The sequence below is a fragment of the Aquarana catesbeiana genome, unplaced genomic scaffold, assembly GCF_042186555.1.
Source record: "Aquarana catesbeiana isolate 2022-GZ unplaced genomic scaffold, ASM4218655v1 unanchor69, whole genome shotgun sequence".
Classification (NCBI taxonomy): domain Eukaryota; kingdom Metazoa; phylum Chordata; class Amphibia; order Anura; family Ranidae; genus Aquarana; species Aquarana catesbeiana.
This window is the reverse complement of record NW_027362727.1, coordinates 1-21550: the sequence shown is the minus strand read 5'-3', so window position 1 is coordinate 21550 and position 21550 is coordinate 1. Positions and strand designations below refer to the sequence as shown.

Sequence of the window (21550 nt, the reverse complement as noted above, 5' to 3'; positions counted from 1 at the left end):
GACTCCTGTATGGAGAAACTAGTTGCATGCGTTGCTCAGGTGTGATTTTGGCCCATTCTTCTACATAAACAAGTCTTCAAGTCTTGAAGGTTCCGTGGGCCTCTTCTATGTCTTGCTGAAATGTCCACCCTCGTTTCATCTTCATCATCCTGGTAGATGGCAGCAGATATTTATAAAGAATGTTTTGGTACATTTTTCCATCCATCCTTCCTTCAATGATATGAAGTTTGCCAGTACAGTACGCTGGAAAACAGCCCCACACCATGATGTTCCTACCTCGAAACATCACTGTTGGTATGGGGGGTGTTTTTGGGGTGATGTGCCATTTGACATCCAAACATGGTGTGTATTATAGTATCCAAATAGTTCAATGTTGGTCTCATCTGACCAGACTATATTTTCCCAGTATTTCACAAGCTTGTTTTAAATGTTGTGCAGCAAACTTTAAACAAGCTTCAACATGCTTCTTCAGCAATGGAGTCTTGTGTGGTGAGACTAGATTGTGGATGCATTTGGAGGACATTTGTCAGGGCTGGGCTCAGCCCTTCCTTCTCTGAGCTAGCTGCTCAGCTGTCAGCTTATTGCCAGCTCCCATCTCTCTCCACAGTTACCCAGCTGTTGTTGATTCTGCTAATCAGTCCTGCCTACTTAAAGTCATCCAGCTCACTTGATCTCTGCCTTCGCCTTTGTCAACATCATAGAAACTTTCTCCTGCATTCCTGTTGAAGACTTGCTTGGCTGACGTTCCTTCTGGCTCCTGATCCTGCTTGCTGTACTATTTACGTTTATCTCTGGCTCTCTGACGTTGGCTTGGCTGACTACCCGATCCGGTTACTGAACTCTGGCTTGTTTTGACTACGCTTACTCTGTTTACCTTATTATTATTATTATTATTATTATTATTATTATTATTATTATACAAGTGTGATTAAACTATACTTCTGTCTCTGTCTGATTCATGGTCCCTGATAACATTTTGCTGGTTTAAATAGAAAGTTCAGTTGGGCTTTAAAAACAAGCTTTATTTTTACCTTGTGTATTGACAGCAATGCATTTTGCCAAAATGGCATAATTTTCAGTGAAATTTCAAGGAAATTATCACTTACAATTGAACTCATCTCTAACTATCGTTATACTGTCCTTCAATTCAGAGCAGTGATCTCCAAACTGCAACCTGGGGGCTGGGATAAGGCCCTTTGCTTATTTTCTGGCCCTTGGGGCATTATTTCTTCCTACTGTCAGCAACAGTGGGGCATAGTTCTTGCAGACAATGGTGTACTAATCCTCTCACTGACACTAATGATGGGACAATATTATTTCCAATGACACCAATGATGGGGTACCATTCCTTCCACTAATACCAATGATGGAGTACTGTTCCTCCCAATAACACCAATGATGAGGCACTAATATTTCCAATGACGGGGCACTATTTCTCCCACTGTTTCTAATGATGGGGCAATATGCCTCCTACTGATCCCAATGATGGTGCACTATTCCTTCTACTGATACCAATGATGGGGCACTGAAACCAATGACGGGGCTCTATTCCTCTCACTGAAACCAATGACGGGGCTCTATTCCTCTCACTGAAACCAATGACGGGGCTCTATTCCTCTCACTGAAACCAATGACGGGGCTCTATTCCTCCCACTGAAACCAATGATGGTGCACTGTTCCTCCCACTGATACCAATGATGGAGCACTGTTCCTCCCACTGAAACCAATGATGGGGCACTTTTCCTCCCACTGAAACCCACAATGAGACACTATTCCTTCTTAATACCAATGATGAGGCATTGTTTTCTCCCACTGGCCACAGTCCGCTCCCCCTAAAGTTTGCAGGACAGTAGACTAGGCCTTTGTGTAATACGTTTTTGTAGACCCCTGGTTTAGAGGAATTATTCAATATTGGATACTTGGAGATCTCTAATAGGCTTGTGGTCTTTTTTTCTGAATTACATTTTTTTCGGCTTCTGTTAACAGGACATTGCCAATCTCACTTGAACGATGGGGAGCACAATGCACAGAAATACTTCCAAACTTACTCTCAAGAAGAAGAAAAGACTTCAGAGGACCTGGGGACAGACCCAAGTACGAGCTCCTCGCTGCATCTCGAGAGTAAGCATCAGTCTGATTTCATGCCTTCTTGGAAATGACAAAAGTTCAGAAATAGAGGGAGGGTGGAGTGACCCCATCAATCAGAATATAGATGAGGAAGGACATACAGAGGTTGATATGAGGGGCACATTGGATATACACTATATGGCCAATGTTTGTGACCTGACCACTACATTTACATAAGCTTGTCGAAAATACTAGACCAGAACTATGGATTGCATGGAAGCATTGCAATGGAGTTGCTTTTCAGGCAGTGGTTGTGCTTGGTAATATCTGTCCACCCTTGGACGACTCGGTTCACAGGCACTGTGTACAGAGACATAACGAGGGGTTCTGTACCTTTAGGATCTCTGTGATTGGTTCAAGAAAGACCAGACCGTAATCCCGTGATGTAAACCTTGTGGGGGAGATTTACTAACTGGAGCACTCGGAATATGGTGCAGCTGTCCATGATAACCAATCAACTTATAACTTCAGCTTCTTCAATTAAACTTTGACAATAAAACCCTGAAGCGGATTGGGTTCTATGTACAGCTGCACCAGATGTTACACTTTCCAGTTTTAGTAAATGACGCCCCCTGTATGTTCACATCTGTGAGCCCTCCCCTTCCTTTAACAACACAGAGGGTAGAAGACATATTCATTAGTTCCCTGAACACATGATCAATGGCAGCAGTAGATGCAAATGAAGTTTAACCCTTTCACCCCTTTAGGTGAGCTTTAATGCCTGGGAGACGGCGTGGCTTCTGTATCATGTGACCGATGTGATTGGCCCTCCCAGCAGCCATATGATTGGAAACCCACCCCACTGGCTTCCAATGAGATTCCTTGGCTGTTGTCCCCCCTGAAAGTTTATCATTGTGCTGGAGGGGTACTGTCTGTGCAAAAACCTCATTCCAATAATGAATGCACATGTGCAGTAGATGGTTCTTTAAAGCCCACCTTTCTTGTTGCTGCATATACGCAATACATGGTTTGCAAGAGGTTAAAGCAGTGGTCATCAACTCCTGTCCTCAGGACCCACTAACAGGCCAGGTTTTATGTATTACCTTGGGGAAATGCAGACTAGAATACTGCTATCAGGAGTTGATGACCACTAGGTTAAAGGATAAAGGGACACCAAGCTTACAAGAAAGGAACATGAGAAAGTCAAAGTGCAAAGAAGAGGTAGATATCCCTGTGGTTACTGTAAATACCGTTATGAAGTGTTCTAAAGCTTCTATAGGTAATAGGATATAACTGGGAGCGTAGCACATAATACAGCATTTATTAGCATGGAATATCCCTTTGTCACCCTTTTTTTTCCCCCTACTTTCTGATTTCCTCCCCCCCCCCCCCAGATGTTGTCTTAGCTGAATCAAACAATACAGAGGAACCCGCCCCTGAGGATCCAATGTCTGAAGAGATGCTGGCCCTCGTAGACGAGTTTGAAAACTCCTGGCCCCTAGAAGCCTTTGAAGGTGCCCTGGAGCTTAAAGGCAGGCGAATGGACCTTCAGGGAATAAGAGTGTTGAAGAAAGGGGCTCAGGATGGCCAGTCGGGCTCCTGCTTTGGCGACTGTGATGATGATGATGAAGCTGAATGGGTATGGACCGTTTTTTTTTTTTTTGTTTTTGTTTTTTTTCTTATGGCTGCTAAAAAATAACTGTGTGACGTCGGCACGTAAGGCCCCTCCCAACATGTTTCGTACACACGTCCTCAGGGGATACGCTGCTGTCAATACTATGTGGCTGTTTTATTTGTTTATATATGTATAAATAAAGTGTGTGTGTGTGTGTGTATGTATATATATGTATATATATATATATATATATATATATATATATATATATATATATATATATATTGTGTTTGTGTATATATAAATCTGTGCTTCTGTGTGTAGCAGCCTCCCTAATGCCTAACTGAGCCCCCTTTCTGTTCAGCGATGTCCATGAGTGCCTCCGCCATACGGGACTCTCCACCCTGATTGGCTGAGAGACAGCAGTGGCGCCATTGACTCCCACGGCTGTCAGTCAGCCAGCCAATCAGGGGAGAAAGAGGGTGGGGCAGAATGGCAGCTCCGTGTCTGAATGGGCACGTGGAGCTGCAGCTCGGGTGCCCCAATAGCAAGCTGCTTGCTGTGGGGGCACTCGACAGGAGGGAGGGGCCAGGAGCAATGAAGAGGGACCTGAGAAGAGGAGGATCCGGGCTGCCCTGTGTAAATACAACTGTACACAGCAGGTAAGTATGACATGTTTGTTATTTATAAAAAAAAAAGAGAGACTTTACAATTACCTTAATAATAAATTACTGCACTATATACCGCATCTCTGGCACATCTCTGGTGGTTGCGTTTAGTTCTGCTTTAAGTTAATAAAGAAGAATTCTAGGTATGGCTTCCGCGTATGTATGTATTCACATCACCGTTCCACTTCCCTACCTTGTGCAATCAGTGAATGCTTTACATTCGTTGAGACAATGCAAAGTGTTCCCTGAATGGCATGGAACCCGGGAGCAAGCGGAGATCGTTGGAGTTATCGGTGCCGGCTTAATTGATTTCCAGCTTCTATAGAGATCCCAGTTACATTGGTCCAAGCCGGAATGATGTAACTATGTAAAAAAAATAAATCCTTTACTTTGTTTAATATTTTGCAGATTACTTTTCAAGTCAAACGTCTTAAGAAGCCAAAATTAGATCGTACTAATATGGCCGACCTCCCATATGGGGCTTATGAAGATACTGTTGATGGAGGAAGTGATGACTTGCAAGCTGCACTGGAAATTAGTGGTCCAAAAATACCTGCTCCAGGTCCACAAGGTAGAATACCTTTTATTCCACTCTGTTCTGCACTGAATAAAAGGTGACCATATGTACAAATTTATTGGTGACCAATAAAGTATATTACTCTATTCCCCCATCAATCACATTCAATGTTGATGAAGTGGAAATCTCTCAACGTAGCGCTACTGTGTTCTGCCACCAAGAAGCCTTCCCTGCCGACAGAATACAAAGCCACCGGCAGTGATCGCATGTAAAAAAACCTGACAGGCTGGTTGTACTGAAGTCAAACCATGGATCGACTTCAGTACAACCAGCCTTCCCATAAATGGATCAAACCTCGGCCACATCGAACCGGCAGAGATTCGATCCATCTATGTCCGGCTTTACTGTTACGCAGTGCATTTTTATTTGTTTTTTTTGGGTCTGCTATTGTAATTAGGTAATTCATATCCTACACAATGTCATTTTGAATAATACACTTTCACATAGACTAACGAGAGCTCCACAGGAAAAATGTAGAAGTCCCAGGACTTTTTCATTATGACAATCCAAAGAAAACGAGCAAACCCATTTTTAGGGGATCCTTTGACAACCAGCATGTTTATTTCCTACTTGAATAAACCCCTTTTAATAAGCCATGCAAGTCCAAAATTAATTTCAAACAAGCAGATTTAATCGACACTCTCATCCAAACCAGTGGTAGATAACCTTGGAGAGGCAGAGATCTGCCCAAACATCATGGAAGAGATCTAACCTCACCCAGAGGGCAGAGCGGTAGAACTCCTTGGTGGGCAGAGCGGTAGAACTCCTTGGTGGGCAGAGCGGCAGAACTTCTTGGGGGGCAGAGCGGCAGAACTCCTTGGTGGGCAGAGCGGCAGAACTCCTTGGGGGGGGCCAGAATTGTAAAACTCCTTGGGGGGGCCAGAATTGCAAAACTCCTTGGGGGGGCCAGAATTGCAAAACTCCTTGGGGTGGCCAGAATTGCAAAACTCCTTGGGGGGGCCAGAATTGCAAAACTCCTTGGGGGGGCCAGAATTGCAAAACTCCTTGGGGGGGCCAGAATTGCAAAACTCCTTGGGGGGGCCAGAATTGCAAAACTCCTTGGGGGGGGGCCAGAATTGCAAAACTCCTTGGGGGGGGGCCAGAATTGCAAAACTCCTTGGGGGGGGGGCAGACTTGCAAAACTCCTTGGGGGGGGGGCAGACTTGCAAAACTCCTTGGGGGGGGGGCAGAATTGCAAAACTCCTTGGGGGGGGGGGCAGAATTGCAAAACTCCTTGGGGGGGGGCAGAATTGCAAAACTCTTTGGGGGGGGGGGCAGAATTGCAAAACTCTTTGGGGTAGCTCCTCTCCATATAGAAGGTTAATCTGCCATACATAGGACACAGGAGGGCACCTCCTAAGTTCAGCATAAACACATTTATTGATTTGCTGATAGGTTTAAAAAAAAGAGGCGGTACCGCCTCAAAATGCGTAATCACGCCCCTTGCATGCCTCTGACGTCACAGCGGATTTCAACACTGTCAGATTCTCACGGGTCGGCTCCGTTGAGCTATGCCGATTGTGAATCTATGCTCTGTTCTCCATTATGCCCATCAAAGGCTCGGCACCTTCGTGTACTTGGATCAATCCTCTGATGCCTGTGACCAGGATGCTCCTTTTTATGTACATGACATCCTTTCACACCATTTACAAATGTGAGTGTTTTTAATATCTTTGGGTCAATAAATTTGTTTATGCTGCACTTAGAGGCGTCCTCCTTTTTTGTGCTTTCTATTTAACGCAATGTGCAGAGGTCTGGAGGTAAGTAACAGAGTGCCGGGGTCGTTAGTATGTCATGCACAGTGCAGAAGTCTGGGTACACACTCATTCGCATTGTAGGCAGCAGAAAACTGCCAATTCCTCTTATAACATTGCCAGCCCAGCACTGATGACCTGTCATTACAGCTGGCACACTTGTGCAGCCTGCTTCCCCCTGGCAGCAAACCTGTCCTTTTACACACTCCCAGCCTGCAGAGACTTGATCTGCAACACAAGTCCCACCGGGGCCCACCAGTTCCCTTTTGTCGCTGCTTTATCATAGACACATCTTGTGATTTGGAAGTATTAGCTGGTCAGGGCCTTTCTTTGCCGATTGCCATTTGGTTTTCTAGTTCGCAAGGTCCAACCATATTGCTAATTGCCTCTCTAATCTGAGGACAGGAGCTGGCGGCACAGCGGGGGGTCACAATCTTCCCTGACGGGTGGCTACAATCAACCAGTTTCTGACCCCTAGGTTGAATATAAAAAAATGAAGCTGCACCTTTTAAGGATCAGGTTAGATAGTTGCCTCTTCTGCTGTCGGCCCGGCCAATTGCTTCTGCAGTGAAATCCTCAATTTGAAGAATCTTCATAAACCAACACAACACGAGTGTCTTGACGGGAGAGTCTTGGTTTGTGGCTATCCTCAGTGGTTCCTCCCACCACTGCTATACCACCCTATAGTGATGTAGGGGTCGGCGGGAGAAACCACTGAGCTCAGGTGGGGAGGAGGCGATTAATACTACCGGAAGTGTCGTTTTTTTGCTGTGGAATCTTCAGTAGAAGCGAACAGAGACTTTTTAATCATGTCCTGGCTTGGATTTCTCTTATATTTTGACTCTCTTGTGCACATCTCACGCAGGCAGACGACCGGATTACCGCAGCCTGGGATGGCCGAGTCCAGACGAGTGCCTGAAATTGCGCCGCGTTGAATTGTCTACAGTAGCCAGCACGTGGCTGGCTGTATCCGCTAAAAATATAGAGTAAGTACAATTTTGGGCAGTAGGGTTATCCTTCTAGAACTGTTCATTTTGGAGGGGGATCACAGCTTTTTAGTTTAAGCAGTTGTAAACCCCCCCCTCCAAAAAAAAAAGCAGTCTCTACAATAAACATGGTGTGCCTTTTTTTTTTTAATGCAATGTATTTGGATGAAATGTTGATCCTGCCAGTGACTTCCTCCCTGCTTGCAGTAAATGGAGAAGAGACCGCTCTCCCGACCAGTCTAACCCACCCGCTAGTGGAACACCGAAGTATTGAGCGTCCACCGCCTACATGTCTCCACCAAGAAACCACGCCCACCAACACATTTTACTCCTCCCACCAGGGACTATGACTAAGCATCCATGGGTGCGGAAAAATGCTTCGGGGGGGGTGGGGGACAGAGGTTGCTCCATACTTCATTGTTACACTTGCTGGGAGAGGGACGTTCTTATCTATTTACTGGATAAAGAAAAATAATGTGGCGCATATTCAGTGTAAACAGTAATAAATATAAAGTGCAATGTTCAAAAGTGCAAATCAGAAGAACTTCATATAATATGATCTTGCATACAAAGAAATTTCCAAAGGTCCATCAAAGTATTAATAAGTACATAAAAATGAATGTCCAATCAAAAAGTGACAAAAAATAATATAAAAAGTGCTTGTGCAAATAAACAACACTTTGGATGAATTGGATGTTTCCTATTTATTTGCACAAGCACTTTATATATTATTTTTTTTCACTTTTTGATTGGACATTCATTTTTATGTACTTATTAATACTTTGATGCACCTTTTGCACTTTTGGAAATTTCTTTACACAGTTGTATGCAAGATCATATTATATGAAGTTCTTCTGATTTTTTGCACTTTTGGAAATTTCTTTGCACAGTTGAAATAATATAGAAATATAGAAGAAATAATATATAAAGTGCTTGTGCAAATAAACAGGAAACATCCAATTCATCCAAAGTGTTGTCACCATCCGCTCAGTAATGTCCAATCGTGGATATTAGATAGTTAATAAAGTAAAGTGCTTTGTGCAAGAAAAAAATGGAAGACATCCAATTCATCCAAGTGTTGTCACCATCCGCTGTGTACCAATAGTTTGCCCCAGCCTCTCGCCTCATACAGAGGCCCCTACAGGTCTAGTCAAACCCTCTTGTAAAGATGGGACAATGATTCATCATTCTGGCTCCTGACAAACCTGTGATGTTTTTCTGGAGAAGGGTAGAGGTAAGGCAATAAGGCTCCATACCCGTTTGATGAAGTGACGTGTTCAGTGACGCAACGCGTAAGGGAGGAGCCAGGTTTCGTCACTTCCGGTCGCAGCCGAGACCGGAAGTCCTATCATTTGTGAAGCTGTTTGCATCGTTTTTAACTAAGTTACTACGTGTGTTTTAAAATAAACTTTTATTGGATTACTGCACTATGGAGCCCACCTTCTCTCATTCCATGTAAGCTTTACTTGATGAGCCACGAAAGTGATCCCTATATGGGAGCAGTCTGTGGATACCTCTGGAGATCAACAGTTTGCTGGGGAATCATCTTTACAAGAGGCTTGACTAGACCCGTAGGGGTCTCTGTATGAGGCGAGAGGCTGGGGCAAACTATTGGTACACAGCGGATGGTGACAACACTTGGATAAATTGGATGATTTCCTTTTTTTTTTTTTCCCTTGCACAAAGCACTTTACTTTATTAACTTTCTATTATCCATGATTGGACATTACTGAGTGGATGGTGACAACACTTTGGATGTTTCCTGTTTATTTGCACAAGCACTTTATATATTATTTTTTGTCACTTTTTGATTGGACATTCATTTTTATGTACTTATTAATATTTTGATGCACCTTTTGCACTTTTGGAAATTTCTTTGCACAGTTGTATGCAAGATCATATTATATGAAGTTCTTCTGATTTTTGCACTTTTGAACATTGCACTTTATATTTATCACTGTTTACACTGAATATGCGCCACATTATTTTTCTTTATCCATTTATGCAGTGTGAGGGCACCTTGTGATGTTGGCAGCTATTCTTTCATATATATTTCTTTTAGAGTGGTTTGCGCATTGGTATTCTTGCATTGCTTATCTATTTACTGCTTACATGTCTTTCGATGAGTATATCGGCACACATGCACCTCGTTACTTTTGCGATCACGGGAACAGAGTCCCTACCTTTTGAGTGCCGCTCCAAGTCCACATTAAGGTCACTTGCTTGTTAGCGGTGTCGACGATCTGCAGGGTCCTCTGCACCACTTCACATTGCCATGGATCACTATCCGAACGACCAAGGCGGTGGGTGGGACAAGTCTGCTGAATTGCAATGACAGGAGGAATTGAACACTACTGGTGACATAGGCAGCTGGGCAGCCTGAGAGGACAGGTAAGATTGACAGTGATTCCACCTGTCATTGCAATTCATGGCAGGGCAGACTGGCCCCACCCACCGCCCAGGACGTTTCCGATTAGAGAAAGAGCAAGGCAGTGCTGCGACCTGGGGCAAAAAACATGGAATATTGGTATTTGAAAGCATTTTTTTTTTTTTTTTAATACGCTGCCCTCTAACAGGAAATTCCCAGCCTACATTTGTAAAAACAGCATTTAGGTTTACAAACGCTTTAGGACACGGATATGCAGTTAGCGGACCTCCAGCTGTTGCAGAACTACAAGCCCCATGAGGCACAGCAAGACTCTGACAGTCACAAGCATGACACCCAGAGGCAGAGGCATGATGGGACTTGTAGTTTTGCAACAGCTGGAGGTCCGCTAATTGCATATGCCTGCTTTAGGGCCTAGTCACATGACATTTCGACTCTAGCTGCAGGAAGGATCCAGTGAATTCCCGCTGCTGGATTCAGGGGTGCTTGCAGACCGTTGTGGCCATCAGCATGTACAATGCAATGACAGGCTTACAGCTGCTGTGGGTGTTCACATGTAATCCTATATATGTATAATATTTAGAGACAGATAATCCCCCTGGATACAGAAGTGTATGATGTCCGGGGGCAATCCTCTGTTCCTCAACCTATGCAGGAGAGTGTTGTGTGTACAAATTGCACACAATTACCAGCTGTGGGCACGGCCCCTGTCAGTCTGTCGTTGCTTTATACAGGCTGAGCATCTAACACTATCTTCATCCACCTGTGAATCCATCTGCAGGAATCCACTGGATTCTTCCAGCAGCTGGGGTTAAAATGCTGCGTGAATGAAGCCTTAAAATTTGCTATAACGTTGCGTTCTCTGCAAAAAAAACTGCATTTTGGATTTCACTTGTCTTTTTTAAATTCTCTGAAAAAATCTGAATCATATTGATAAATATGCAAAAAATAATAATAATTAGGAGTACATGCTTTTTCACAGCACTGTATATAGTGCTAACAGTTTGCATGTTGCTTTACAAAAATGAAGGCAGACAGTACAGCTGAAATAAGATTCAGTACAAGAAGGGCCCCGCTCATTAGAGCTTACATTCTGAAAGGGAGTGTGAAAGGTGAAATAAAAGCTAATAACTGTGGGGGGAGGGGGGGGGGATCTGATGGTGCAAATAAATGTTCAGTTCTTAGGTAGTAGCAGGATGGGTTTTCAGGGATCGCCTTAAAGGTGGACTCGAGTAGGAGATAGTTGGACAGATTGGGATACATGTTAAAGCGGAGTTCTACCCAAAAATGGAACTTCCACTTTAAAGGAAGGTGACCCCCTGACATGCCATTTTTTTTTGGGGGGGGGGGGGGACGGAACCCCTCTTTTTAGAGGGTTCCAGCTCCCACTTCCTCCCGGAGCACCACGGCGCCGGACGTAAGATCACCTCCCCCCTCTCCCTCTCGGGCAATCATCTGGGACACGTCACAGGTCCCAGATGATTGCCCGGCCAGTCACAGCGCGGCTCAGGCATGTGCAGTGCGTACCCGGCTGTGAAGCCAACAGCTGAGTGCCCAGAGTGACAATGCCGGCGCCGCAGAGAAGAGGGGGAGACGAGCGGGGCTTCTCCCGCATCGCTGGGACAGGTAAGTGTCCGATTTTATTAAAAGTCAGCAGCTGCAGTATTTGTAGCCGCTGACTTTTATTTTTTTTTTTTTTAATTGGAGCTTCGCTTTAGGGAGAAAGGGAATACTTCACTCTCCTGCTGCCCGTGCAAATGAACTCCCCTCTGATGCTGAGAAATAGTACCCAGAAGTCCTACAGAGCAACCAACACTTCCTGGAGTGTCAACCTACCAGGTTCCCGCATCTCTCACTAGCTCCTCCTTCCAGCCTCACCATCACTGCTAAATCCTTTAATGATGTTAAAGGTGGTTGTAAACCCTCAAGGTTTTTTCACCTTAATGCATTCTATGCTTTAAGGTGAAAAAACTTCTCTAGTGCAGCAGCCTCCCTTTTACTTACCTGAACCCGATCTTTCCAGCAAAGTAGATGTACACAGCAGCTGTCTCCAATCTTCATTGGATAGATTGATATCAGCAGGAGCCTTTGGCTCCCACTGCTGTCAATCAAATCTAGTGACACAGGAGCTGGGGGGCGGGGCCAAGTTGGGAGCGTGCCCACATCGGTGCCCCTATTAGAGTGCGGCTCTCCCTGGGGGCTCTCGTGAAGAGGAAGAGGAGGAGCCAGGAGCGCCGCTGGGGGACCCCAGAAGAGGAGGGTGGGGGGCGCTCTGTGCAAAACCCTTGCACAGAGGAGGTAAGTATAACATGTTATTTTGAAGGAAAAAAAGAAGGAACCTTTACAACCCCAAGAGGAACCAGTGAGAACTGCGGGGGATCCAGCAGACTCCTCAGAGTGTCAGTTCCCCAGCAGAGAATACATTTCTCAGCAATGGTGCGGAGTTCAGTGACACGGGCAGCAGAAAAGGTAAGTATTCTCTTATTTACAGGTACATGCCTTCCTAAAACTGCTGGGCACTTTTGAAATGAGCGCTCAGCCCGGGTCAGCACATTTTTTTTTCTAGGCGAGTGCCATGGAAAGTATAGAATCCAGAGGATCGGCATGGCAGTCTTGTGACTTGTGTTATTGGAAGGAGGTCAGCAGTGCAGTCCTCAATGAAGGAATCCGGTCTTTCAACCCAGAATTCATAACAGAGGGTTTGCACTTTTTATCAGTGATCAGACTTCAGTAAGCTGAAATCTTATTGGCTGTTAATAAACCTGTACATATTATCACTGCTCTATCCCACTGCCTGCTGAATAAACTACAGCAACCACTGGGCTTCTAAAGTGGTGCCCACAATGCAGAACTTCTCCTATGACAAGTGAAGTATTATGACTGAATCAATGAATTTTTTAATTTATTTGGTCCAATACAATCTGGTAAATATGCCGTTAAGTCCCTGTTCACACTGAATGCGGCTTTGAAATCACGCTCCATCATGATTTCGAAACCGCCGGCCAGTGCGATTTCATCTGCGGCTTGCTGACATCTGTGCGATTTTCGTGCACCGATGTCAATGCAAGTTGCACATGAAATCGACAATGTGAACGGTTCCATTGCCGACAATGGGTTGCGACTTGTCATTCAATTTGGAACTGTCAAATCTCATGTCCAATCGCACTGCACACTGGTGTGAACGGGGGCTGAAAGTGTTTTGCTATATTCGTTTGAATAAATATTAAAGCGGTAGTAAACCGCTGTGTTTTTTTTTTTGTTTTGTTTTGTTTTTTTTTTGTTTTTCTTTTTTCTTTTTTTGCAACCTGCAAGGCAATGTCATAATTGTGCTTATATGCCTAGCATGCTAGCACATTATGTGAAACTTCCCTTTGAACAAAGCCCTCCAGCGACGCGCTGTCACCGCTAAAGGCGTTTCCATCTTCACCTCTTCACCCGGTCCTCCTTCCAGGTTCGCGGACTCCGACTGTGTGAGCGGCTGGAGCCGCGATGACATCACTCCCGTGCATGTGTGAGAGAGACCCGCTGTTTACGGCAGAGGACTCTGAAGGTATGGCCCGGGTGGCCGTTCCTTCAGAGAGCATGCGCTGGTGACGTCACCAGCTGAACGGTGCACATTTAGAAGACATTTACTGTCCCTATAGGTAATCCTTATGTTGGGTTTTCCTTTAGGTAAAAAATATGCATGGGAATTTTTTCCCACTTTAAAAAAAAAAAAACAAAAACAGTTGAACCTGCCAGAAATCCAGTAAGCTGATAACATCCAGTGATCTCTTATGCCTTTGCTGCACTCTTATCAGTTAGCATTGTTCCCAGCACCCAGTGTTATAAAGTTGGGGAGAGAGGGAGGTGGTATATAGTCCTAAATCACTATGGGGTTGGTTTACTAAAAATGAAAAATCTGATGAAGCTCTGCATAGAAGACAATTTTTTTTTTTTTTTTTTGCTTTTTTTTTTTTTTTTTTGTCAGAGCTTACCCACAACAGTAAAATCAGTCTGCATATGCAGTAAAGCATGCTTGTTATACTTACTGTAGAACCTAAGGGGTTAATCCTCTGCATTGTGTGTAAAGGTTTTGTGATCCTGTCTTCTCTCTGATCTTCCTCCCCCCTCAACTGACTCCAACCCATCTACTGACAGAACAGAGCGTTAGGAGTCAGGCTGCACATGCTCGGTTTGGTGTTTATTGCTAGAGTTTTGTTTTTTTTTTCTTGGGGAAAGTGCATGTGATCAGCACAGGGCCAATCGGCACTGTCCAGACAGAGGATCGTGGAGATTGAAAACTCCTACTACAAGTTTTAACCAGACACTGATACAAGTCACAAGACTGCTATATACTGCTGATGAGAAAAGGTATTTAGCAGTTTATATTTACTTAAACTATTGCATTTCCGTGTTCTGTGTACTGTGGGAGACCAGATATAGTGACTGCAGGCTCCTGGGTTTTGTAACACTTTAACCACTTAAGGACCAGAAGGATTTGGCCCATTAATGACCAGGCCATTTTTTTTTGCGATACGGCACTGCGTTGCTTTAACTGACAATTGCGCGGTCGTGCGACGTTGTACCCAAACAAAATTGATGTCCCCCCCCACAAATGGAGTTTTCTTTTGGTGGTATTTGATCACCTCTGTGGTTTTTATTTTTTGCGCTATAAACAAAAAAGGAGCAACAATTTTGGAAAAAAAACTATTTTTTACTTTTTGCTATATTAAACAATAAAAAAAATGTTTAAAAAAAATTCTTTCTCAGTTTAGGCCAATATGTATTCTGCTACATATTTTTGGTAAAAAAAAAATCGCAATAAGCGTATTTTGATTGGTTTGCGCAAAAGTTATAGCGTCTACAAACTATAGGATAGATTTATGCCTGCCTTCTTTTTTTTTTTTTTAATAGTAATGGTGTTGATCTGCGATTTTTAGCGAGACTGCGACAGACAGGTCGGGCGCTTGACACTTTTTTGGGACCAGTGACATTTATACAGCGACCAGAGCTAATAAATAGCCACTGATTACTGTATAAATGTCACTGGCAGGGAAGGGGTTAACACTAGGGAGCGTTCAAGGTTTTAAATGTATTCCCTGGGAGGTGTTTCTAACTGTATGGGGGATGGGCTGCCTGCAGGAGGAGAGGGATGATAGTTCCTAATCGCAAAACTGCAGATTCTGTGGGCGGGTCTGTTGTCCGGAGCTCGGTGGGTGGAGTCGTGATGTCAGTAGACTCTCCGCCCACCTCTACACTCCCCTTGTCAACATGCATTTTCTCCTGTGTATTTCTTACGCTGAACTTCTGCTATGATCTCTAACATCCAGTCAAAACCCAGAAAAGTCACCACGTGACTTCAGCATGCCCAATCATGCCGAGTTGTGGAGCAGCCAATCCTGGGAGAGCTGGAGAAGAAATGAGGGGATCTGAAGTACACAGAATGTCTCTCTCCAGCTCCTGCATGAGATATGTAAATCACCTGCCACTCACAGTAAGGGAGAGAAACTGACTCCTATTTCTGTGTCTGTCAGTTTTTATCTCACTGAAAAAGATAAGAGGTTTGCTCTCAGCTGGATTAACTCTTCGTGGCAAGACTGGACACAGATGACATGAAATCCTCTACTGTACAAGGTGCAAGTCTTAATTAAAAAAAAAATAATGTCAGGTTTACATCCACTTTAACCACTTGCCGACCAGCCGCCGCAGTTTTACTGCGGCAGAATGGCACAGCTGGACAAAACGACGTTATGTTACGTCGCTTCGCCCTGTGGCCGCTAGGGGCGCTCGGGCCCGCTGCTGCCCCCGGAGCCGATGCGAGTGCCCAGCGGGCGCGATGACCGCCGGGCTCCCGCGATCGCTCGTGACACACCGAGAACCATACAAAGTATGAACAGCGATCTGTCATCTCCCCTAGACAGTCCCATCCCCCCTTCAGTTAGAACACAGAGAGGGAACACAGTTAACCCCTTGATCGCCCCCTAGTGTTAACCCCTTCCCTGCCAGTGACAGTTCTTACAGTAATTCATGCATTTTTATAGCACTGATCGCTGTATAATTGCCATTGGTTCCAAAAATGTGTCAAAAGTGTCCGATGTGTTCGCCCTAATGTCAGTCACGATAAAAATCACAGATCGCCGCCATTACTAGTAAACAATTAAAAAATAATCATAAAAATGCTATAAATCTATCTTCAATTTAGTAGACGCTATGACTTTTGCGCAAACCAATCAATATACGCTTATTGTGATTTTTATTACCAAAAATGTGTAGAAGAATACAGATCGGCCTAAACTGAGAAAAAAAATAGCTTTTTTTTTTTTAAAAAAAATGGGGATATTTATTATAGCAAAAAGTACAAAATATTGTGTGTGTGTTTTTTTTTTTTTTTTTTTCGTCAAAAATTGTCGCTCTTTTTTTGTTTATAGCGCAAAAAATAAAAACCGCAGAGGTGATCCCCTATTTTGTAGACTCTATAACTTTTGCGCAAACCAATCAATATACACTTATTGCGGGGTTTTTTTTACCAAAAATATGTAGAAGAATACATATTGGCCTAAACTGATGAAGAAATTTGTAATAATTTTTTTTTTTTTGGGGATATTTATTATAGCAAAAAGTAAAAAATATTGTTTTTCTTTTCAAAATTGTCGCTCTTTTTGTTTATAGTGCCAATTATTGCCACCCATCAGTGCCCATCACTGCCATAAGTGCCGCCTCATCAGCGTACATCAATGAAGGAGAAAAATTACCTGTTTGCAAAATTTTATAACAAAATATATATATAAAAAAAAAATTTTAAATTCGGTCTTTTTTAATTTTTTTTTAACAAAAAATGATCAAATACCACCAAAAGAAAGCTTTATATGTTGGGGAAAAAAGGACATCAATTTTGTTTGGGTACAGCATCGCAAGACAGCGCAATTGTCAGTTAAAGCGACGCAGTGCCGAAACGCAAAAAGTGCTCTGGTCTTTAGCCAGCCAATTGGTCCGGGGCTTAAGTGGTTAACGGATACCAACAATGGGGCATAATTCCCCTCACTGATACCAATGAACCGCGCAATTGTCAGTTAAAGCGTCGCAGTGCCGAATCGCAAAACAATGGCCTGGTCATTGAGCAGCCAAATCTTCCGAGGCTGAAGCGGTTAATGAAAATGAAGGCAAATTGTTCACGTAATATACAAAAACCCTTGCATTGTTTGCATACCCATCAGTTTCAAATGAAATGTTCTTCTCTTACTCTTGGATTTGTCTCTTTAGCATTACAGAACATGTGGACTTTGCCACTCCGCTGCAAGAACCAGGGGTGGAGCCTCTCTGTAATGCCAACATGGCGGCCAGCATGCATACACTGGACCATCTGTACGGGGTTGCCAATAGAGCTGCTATACACTACACTGGGGAGAGCCAGCTGAAAGAGGTAAGGGCCATATCCAGACCCACCTTAAATTCATATATGGTATATATAGTGAGGGACAAGTGTTCCAGAGCAGATGGAGATCAAAATGGCCCCATGTATATTCAGCTTAGACTCCTTCATAAAATTCATAAGGTGATTTGTTTATATGAAGAAAACCTCATAAAGTAGGTATACCTGCCGTAGCTCTCATTACTCTCTCGACCCCCCTGAAGTGCTGGGTGGTTCTGAACAGACAAATCTCCGCCTCATTTGTCCAGTCTCAGGTGAGCTGATTATGTTTTATATATTTGTATATGTGAAGCCTCAGTGCTACATCAAGGCATCTCTGCACAGTGTAATACCTACATTTAACGTGGTTGTAAAGGTGGAAGGTTTTTTTTTTTTTTTTTTTTTTTACCTTAATGCATTTTCTGCATTAAAGCGGTAGTTAAGTTCGATTGTTTTTCTCTTTTTAGGGGCCCCCCCCCAGGTGGGTTATGCCATAATGTGCTAGTATGCACAGCATATTGGCACATTTATAGCACTTACCTGTGAAACAGTGCCCTCCAGCGCTGCGGTGTGACCGATCCGGCAGGCCCTTCCATCTTCACCCCCCTGTCTTCCTTCCAGGTTCTGTGCCTTCAGCTGTTTGGCCGGGACCATGATGACATCATTCCCGTGCATGTGTGCAGGAGTCGCATCACCGCGGCACAGATCTGAGGCCGTAATCCACTGAGCTGCGCATGCGTATGAGAGGCAGGAGGAAGGAAGATTTATGACGGAAGAGACCGATAGGGTTCCCTTCTGTCATAAATACCTTGCCTGTCAGCAATTTTTGAAAAACAAAGTTTACTACCATTTTGAGGTTAAAAAAAACCCACCTGTGTATAGAACCCCCCCCAATACTTACCAGAGCCCGATTATGATCCAGCACTGTATGCCTGAGAGCAGCGTCTCTCTCCACTGTCTCTCCACTGTCTCTCCACTGTCTCTCTCTCTCACTGGACCTGGAGGCTGCAGCGGGAGCCGTTGGCCCCTGCTACTGTGTTATTAAAAGAAAATTTTACGATCACCTTATCACCTTAAACTGTCTGAGCTCCCGGCCTGGTACAGATATACAGTGGAACCTTGGTCTACAAGTAACGCGGTTAATGAGCGTTTTGAAAGACGAGCAACTTTTTTTTTTTTTAAATCCTGACTCTGTTTGCGAGTGTTGTCTCGCAAAACGAGCAAGATTCAAGCCAATGGGGTGTGCAGTACCTCATTTGGCCAGAGGTGCGGGGGGCGCCGGGGACACTCGGAACAGTTCGGAGCCGTTCGGAAATGTGTTTCCGAGTTCAGCCGAGGTGTCCCCGAGTATTTCTGAGGCTCTCCGGCGCCCCCCCCCCCCCACACACACACACACCTCTGGCCACATGCGGTATTGCATGCAAGAGAAATCAATGCGGAACGAATTATCTTCGTTTCCATTGACTTCTATGGGAAAACTCGCTTTGATATGCAAGTGCTTTGGATTACAAGCATTCTCCTGGAACGGATTGTGCTCGTAATCCAAGGTACCACTGTATAGCAATGATAAAAATTGATTGTGAAAATACCCTGGAGACAACCCCATCTACCCTAAAGGAGAAGTACAGCTAAATCTTGTTTGACTGTACTTCTCCTGTGGATCCCTCTGCACTCCTGTGACCCGTTTTCAGCTGACAGTGGCTGACGTCACCCAGCCGGTCCAGGCTTGGGTAAGATAGCGACAATGAAGTCTCGATCAGCCCACATGCCTGGACCGGCACCTGGCTCAGCCTCTCGGCAAGACGCTAAGAGCCTGAGCCAGCCACTCCACAGCCCAGCTCTCCAGTGAGTGTGGGGGGAGCAGAGCAGACAGCGGTAACTGATGGTGGTGTTTGATCGCTCCGTTCTCAGTGTTAGAGCCAGTGAGGGACAGGTGCAGCATCCTCCTAGGTAAGTATGATTCTTAAAAAAATAAAATACTCTTTTAATGGTACAGAAACACTAGAAGACTTACTAAAGGCAGCCGACCTCCGGTGTATGTCTGCACAAATCCAACAAAGCAAAAATGGAAGTCGCTCAAATTTTATTTCTAACTAGAAAAAGAAAAGGGGCACATAGGCACAGCAACCCATTGAACAATAATAAAATTCCTCCAAAATCTGAAATGATGAAACAGCTTAATTTGTGTTAGGTTGCGTGCTGGGAAATTTTTTTTTGTATTTCAATTGCTGCTTATGAATTGATCTGATTGGCTGCAGTCTTTGCTTTGTGCTGCATTATTTGGCCGTGAGTTTGTGGACACTGGGACCAGGACCAGGACCGACACTGGGACCAGGACCAAGACCGACACTGGGACCAGGACCAGGACCGACACTGGGACCAGGACCAAGACCGACACTGGGACCAGGACCAGGACCGACACTGGGACCAGGACCAAGACCGACACTGGGACCAGGACCAGGACCGACACTGGGACCAGGACCAAGACCGACACTGGGACCAGGACCAGGACCGACACTGGGACCAGGACCAGGACCGACACTGGGACCAGGACCAGGACCGACACTGGGACCAGGACCAGGACCAGGACCGACACTGGGACCAGGACCAGGACCGACACTGGGACCAGAACCAGGACCGACACTGACACTGGGACCAGAACCAGGACCGACACTGAGACCAGGACCAAAACTAAACCATTGACCAACACCGGACCATCCTGAGCTTGTTGGCCACCCCATTCCAAACCATGGCCATTAAAATGGGTTTGTCTCCTCAAAGCTTTCCTCAAGATTTTGGAATGTGTCTGTGGGAATCTGTGCCCATTCAGCCAAAAGATGATTTGTTAGATCAGTTTGGAAGTGCCCAATTGTCTGCCTGGTCTAATGTGCCCTCGTTTGCTGCTATTACCAGTGCCCTTCACTAGAAACACTTGAACTCCATTTTATTTTTTTTGGAGATGTGTCCACATACTGTTGCCCATATCTTGTCTCCTAACTTTTCTGCCCATGCAGTACACCTGAATTCTCCCTGGTAGGATGTTGATGCCATTATGTGTTATCCTTCAGGTTTTACAGAACCTTGGTAAGGACAAGTACCCTCCACAATCTTTAGAGCAAGTGGGAGCCAGAATAATGAAGATGCTGGAAAAGGTGATTAAAGCTGTTGTTTGTTTGTTTGTTTTTTTTCTGTCATTAATATTATTAATTATGTCGGGGGTGTTGGAAAGCTTTGGGATTCCAGAAAGACTCAGCTGCTCCCCTCTCCCCCAGCCCTTATGTGAGCCAAGGTCTTGGCAGTGGCCATGGACACCATTTGATTTGCATTGACAGTTATTACAGACCACGAGGCTTCCCATGCCACTGCCGGGACCTTGTCTGTCATCAGGGAGCAGCTGAGTTTCTGAAATACAGAACACAAGTTAGAAGTATAAAGTAATTTCCAGAATGGCAGGGAAATTAAATTGTTAAAGAAGCCAACCTGACTTACCGGTAGTTAGGCCGGTCATAGATGGTGCAAAATTCGCATTATTCTTTTATCACCACAGATTGTGCTGACAGGGGAATCCCTCCTGCCGAGACATTGTTCTCCCAGCGGGGGAAGCCGTCCCGTCCGGAGAAGACAGTCGTTATTGCTAGCGATGATCGCAAGTAAGTCTGGCAGGCTGGTTGTACCCAAGTTGATCGATCAGCTTGGTACATTCAGCCTGCCCACACACGGTTCAAATCTCGGCCGTTTGTGCTGAACCAGCTGAGATTTGAACCGTCTATGGCTGGCCTTATACAGAACAACGTATGCCTTATTGTAACAAGCCAAGATATGCTTTTAGTGTTCATTTCTGTTTGATGTCCCCTCATCCCTTTGCTTTTTTTTCCTCACACTGTAGAACCAGACATCATGGGTTTTATCCAGTATGGCTGCTTTGTACTGGAGAGTAAGAGGTCAAGGAAAAAAAGCCATAGACTGCTTACGCCAAGCTTTGCACTACGCCCCTCATCACATGAAGGTCAGTCATTGTCCAATTCAAGATTTTCTTCCATCAGGGATTCAGGTTTTGCAAACAGTCAGCGCTACATCTTCCTGGCAGTCCAATGATCATGGAGCCCA

At 44.6% G+C, this 21550-nt stretch overlaps 1 protein-coding gene across 1 annotated transcript; it reads left to right on the top strand.

Annotated features, from left to right (window-relative positions):
- Positions 1 to 1986: 1986 nt before the first annotated feature.
- On the top strand, positions 1987 to 21449 carry LOC141122614 (tetratricopeptide repeat protein 17-like; the record flags this gene model as incomplete). Its single annotated transcript, XM_073611989.1, is given in 7 exon segments — positions 1987 to 2121; positions 3462 to 3706; positions 4759 to 4921; positions 7547 to 7667; positions 17296 to 17455; positions 20512 to 20595; positions 21330 to 21449. Coding segments are annotated over 6 exon segments (840 nt in total), but the record flags the coding sequence as incomplete, so codon positions are not given.
- Between the last annotated feature and the right edge of the window lie 101 nt (positions 21450 to 21550).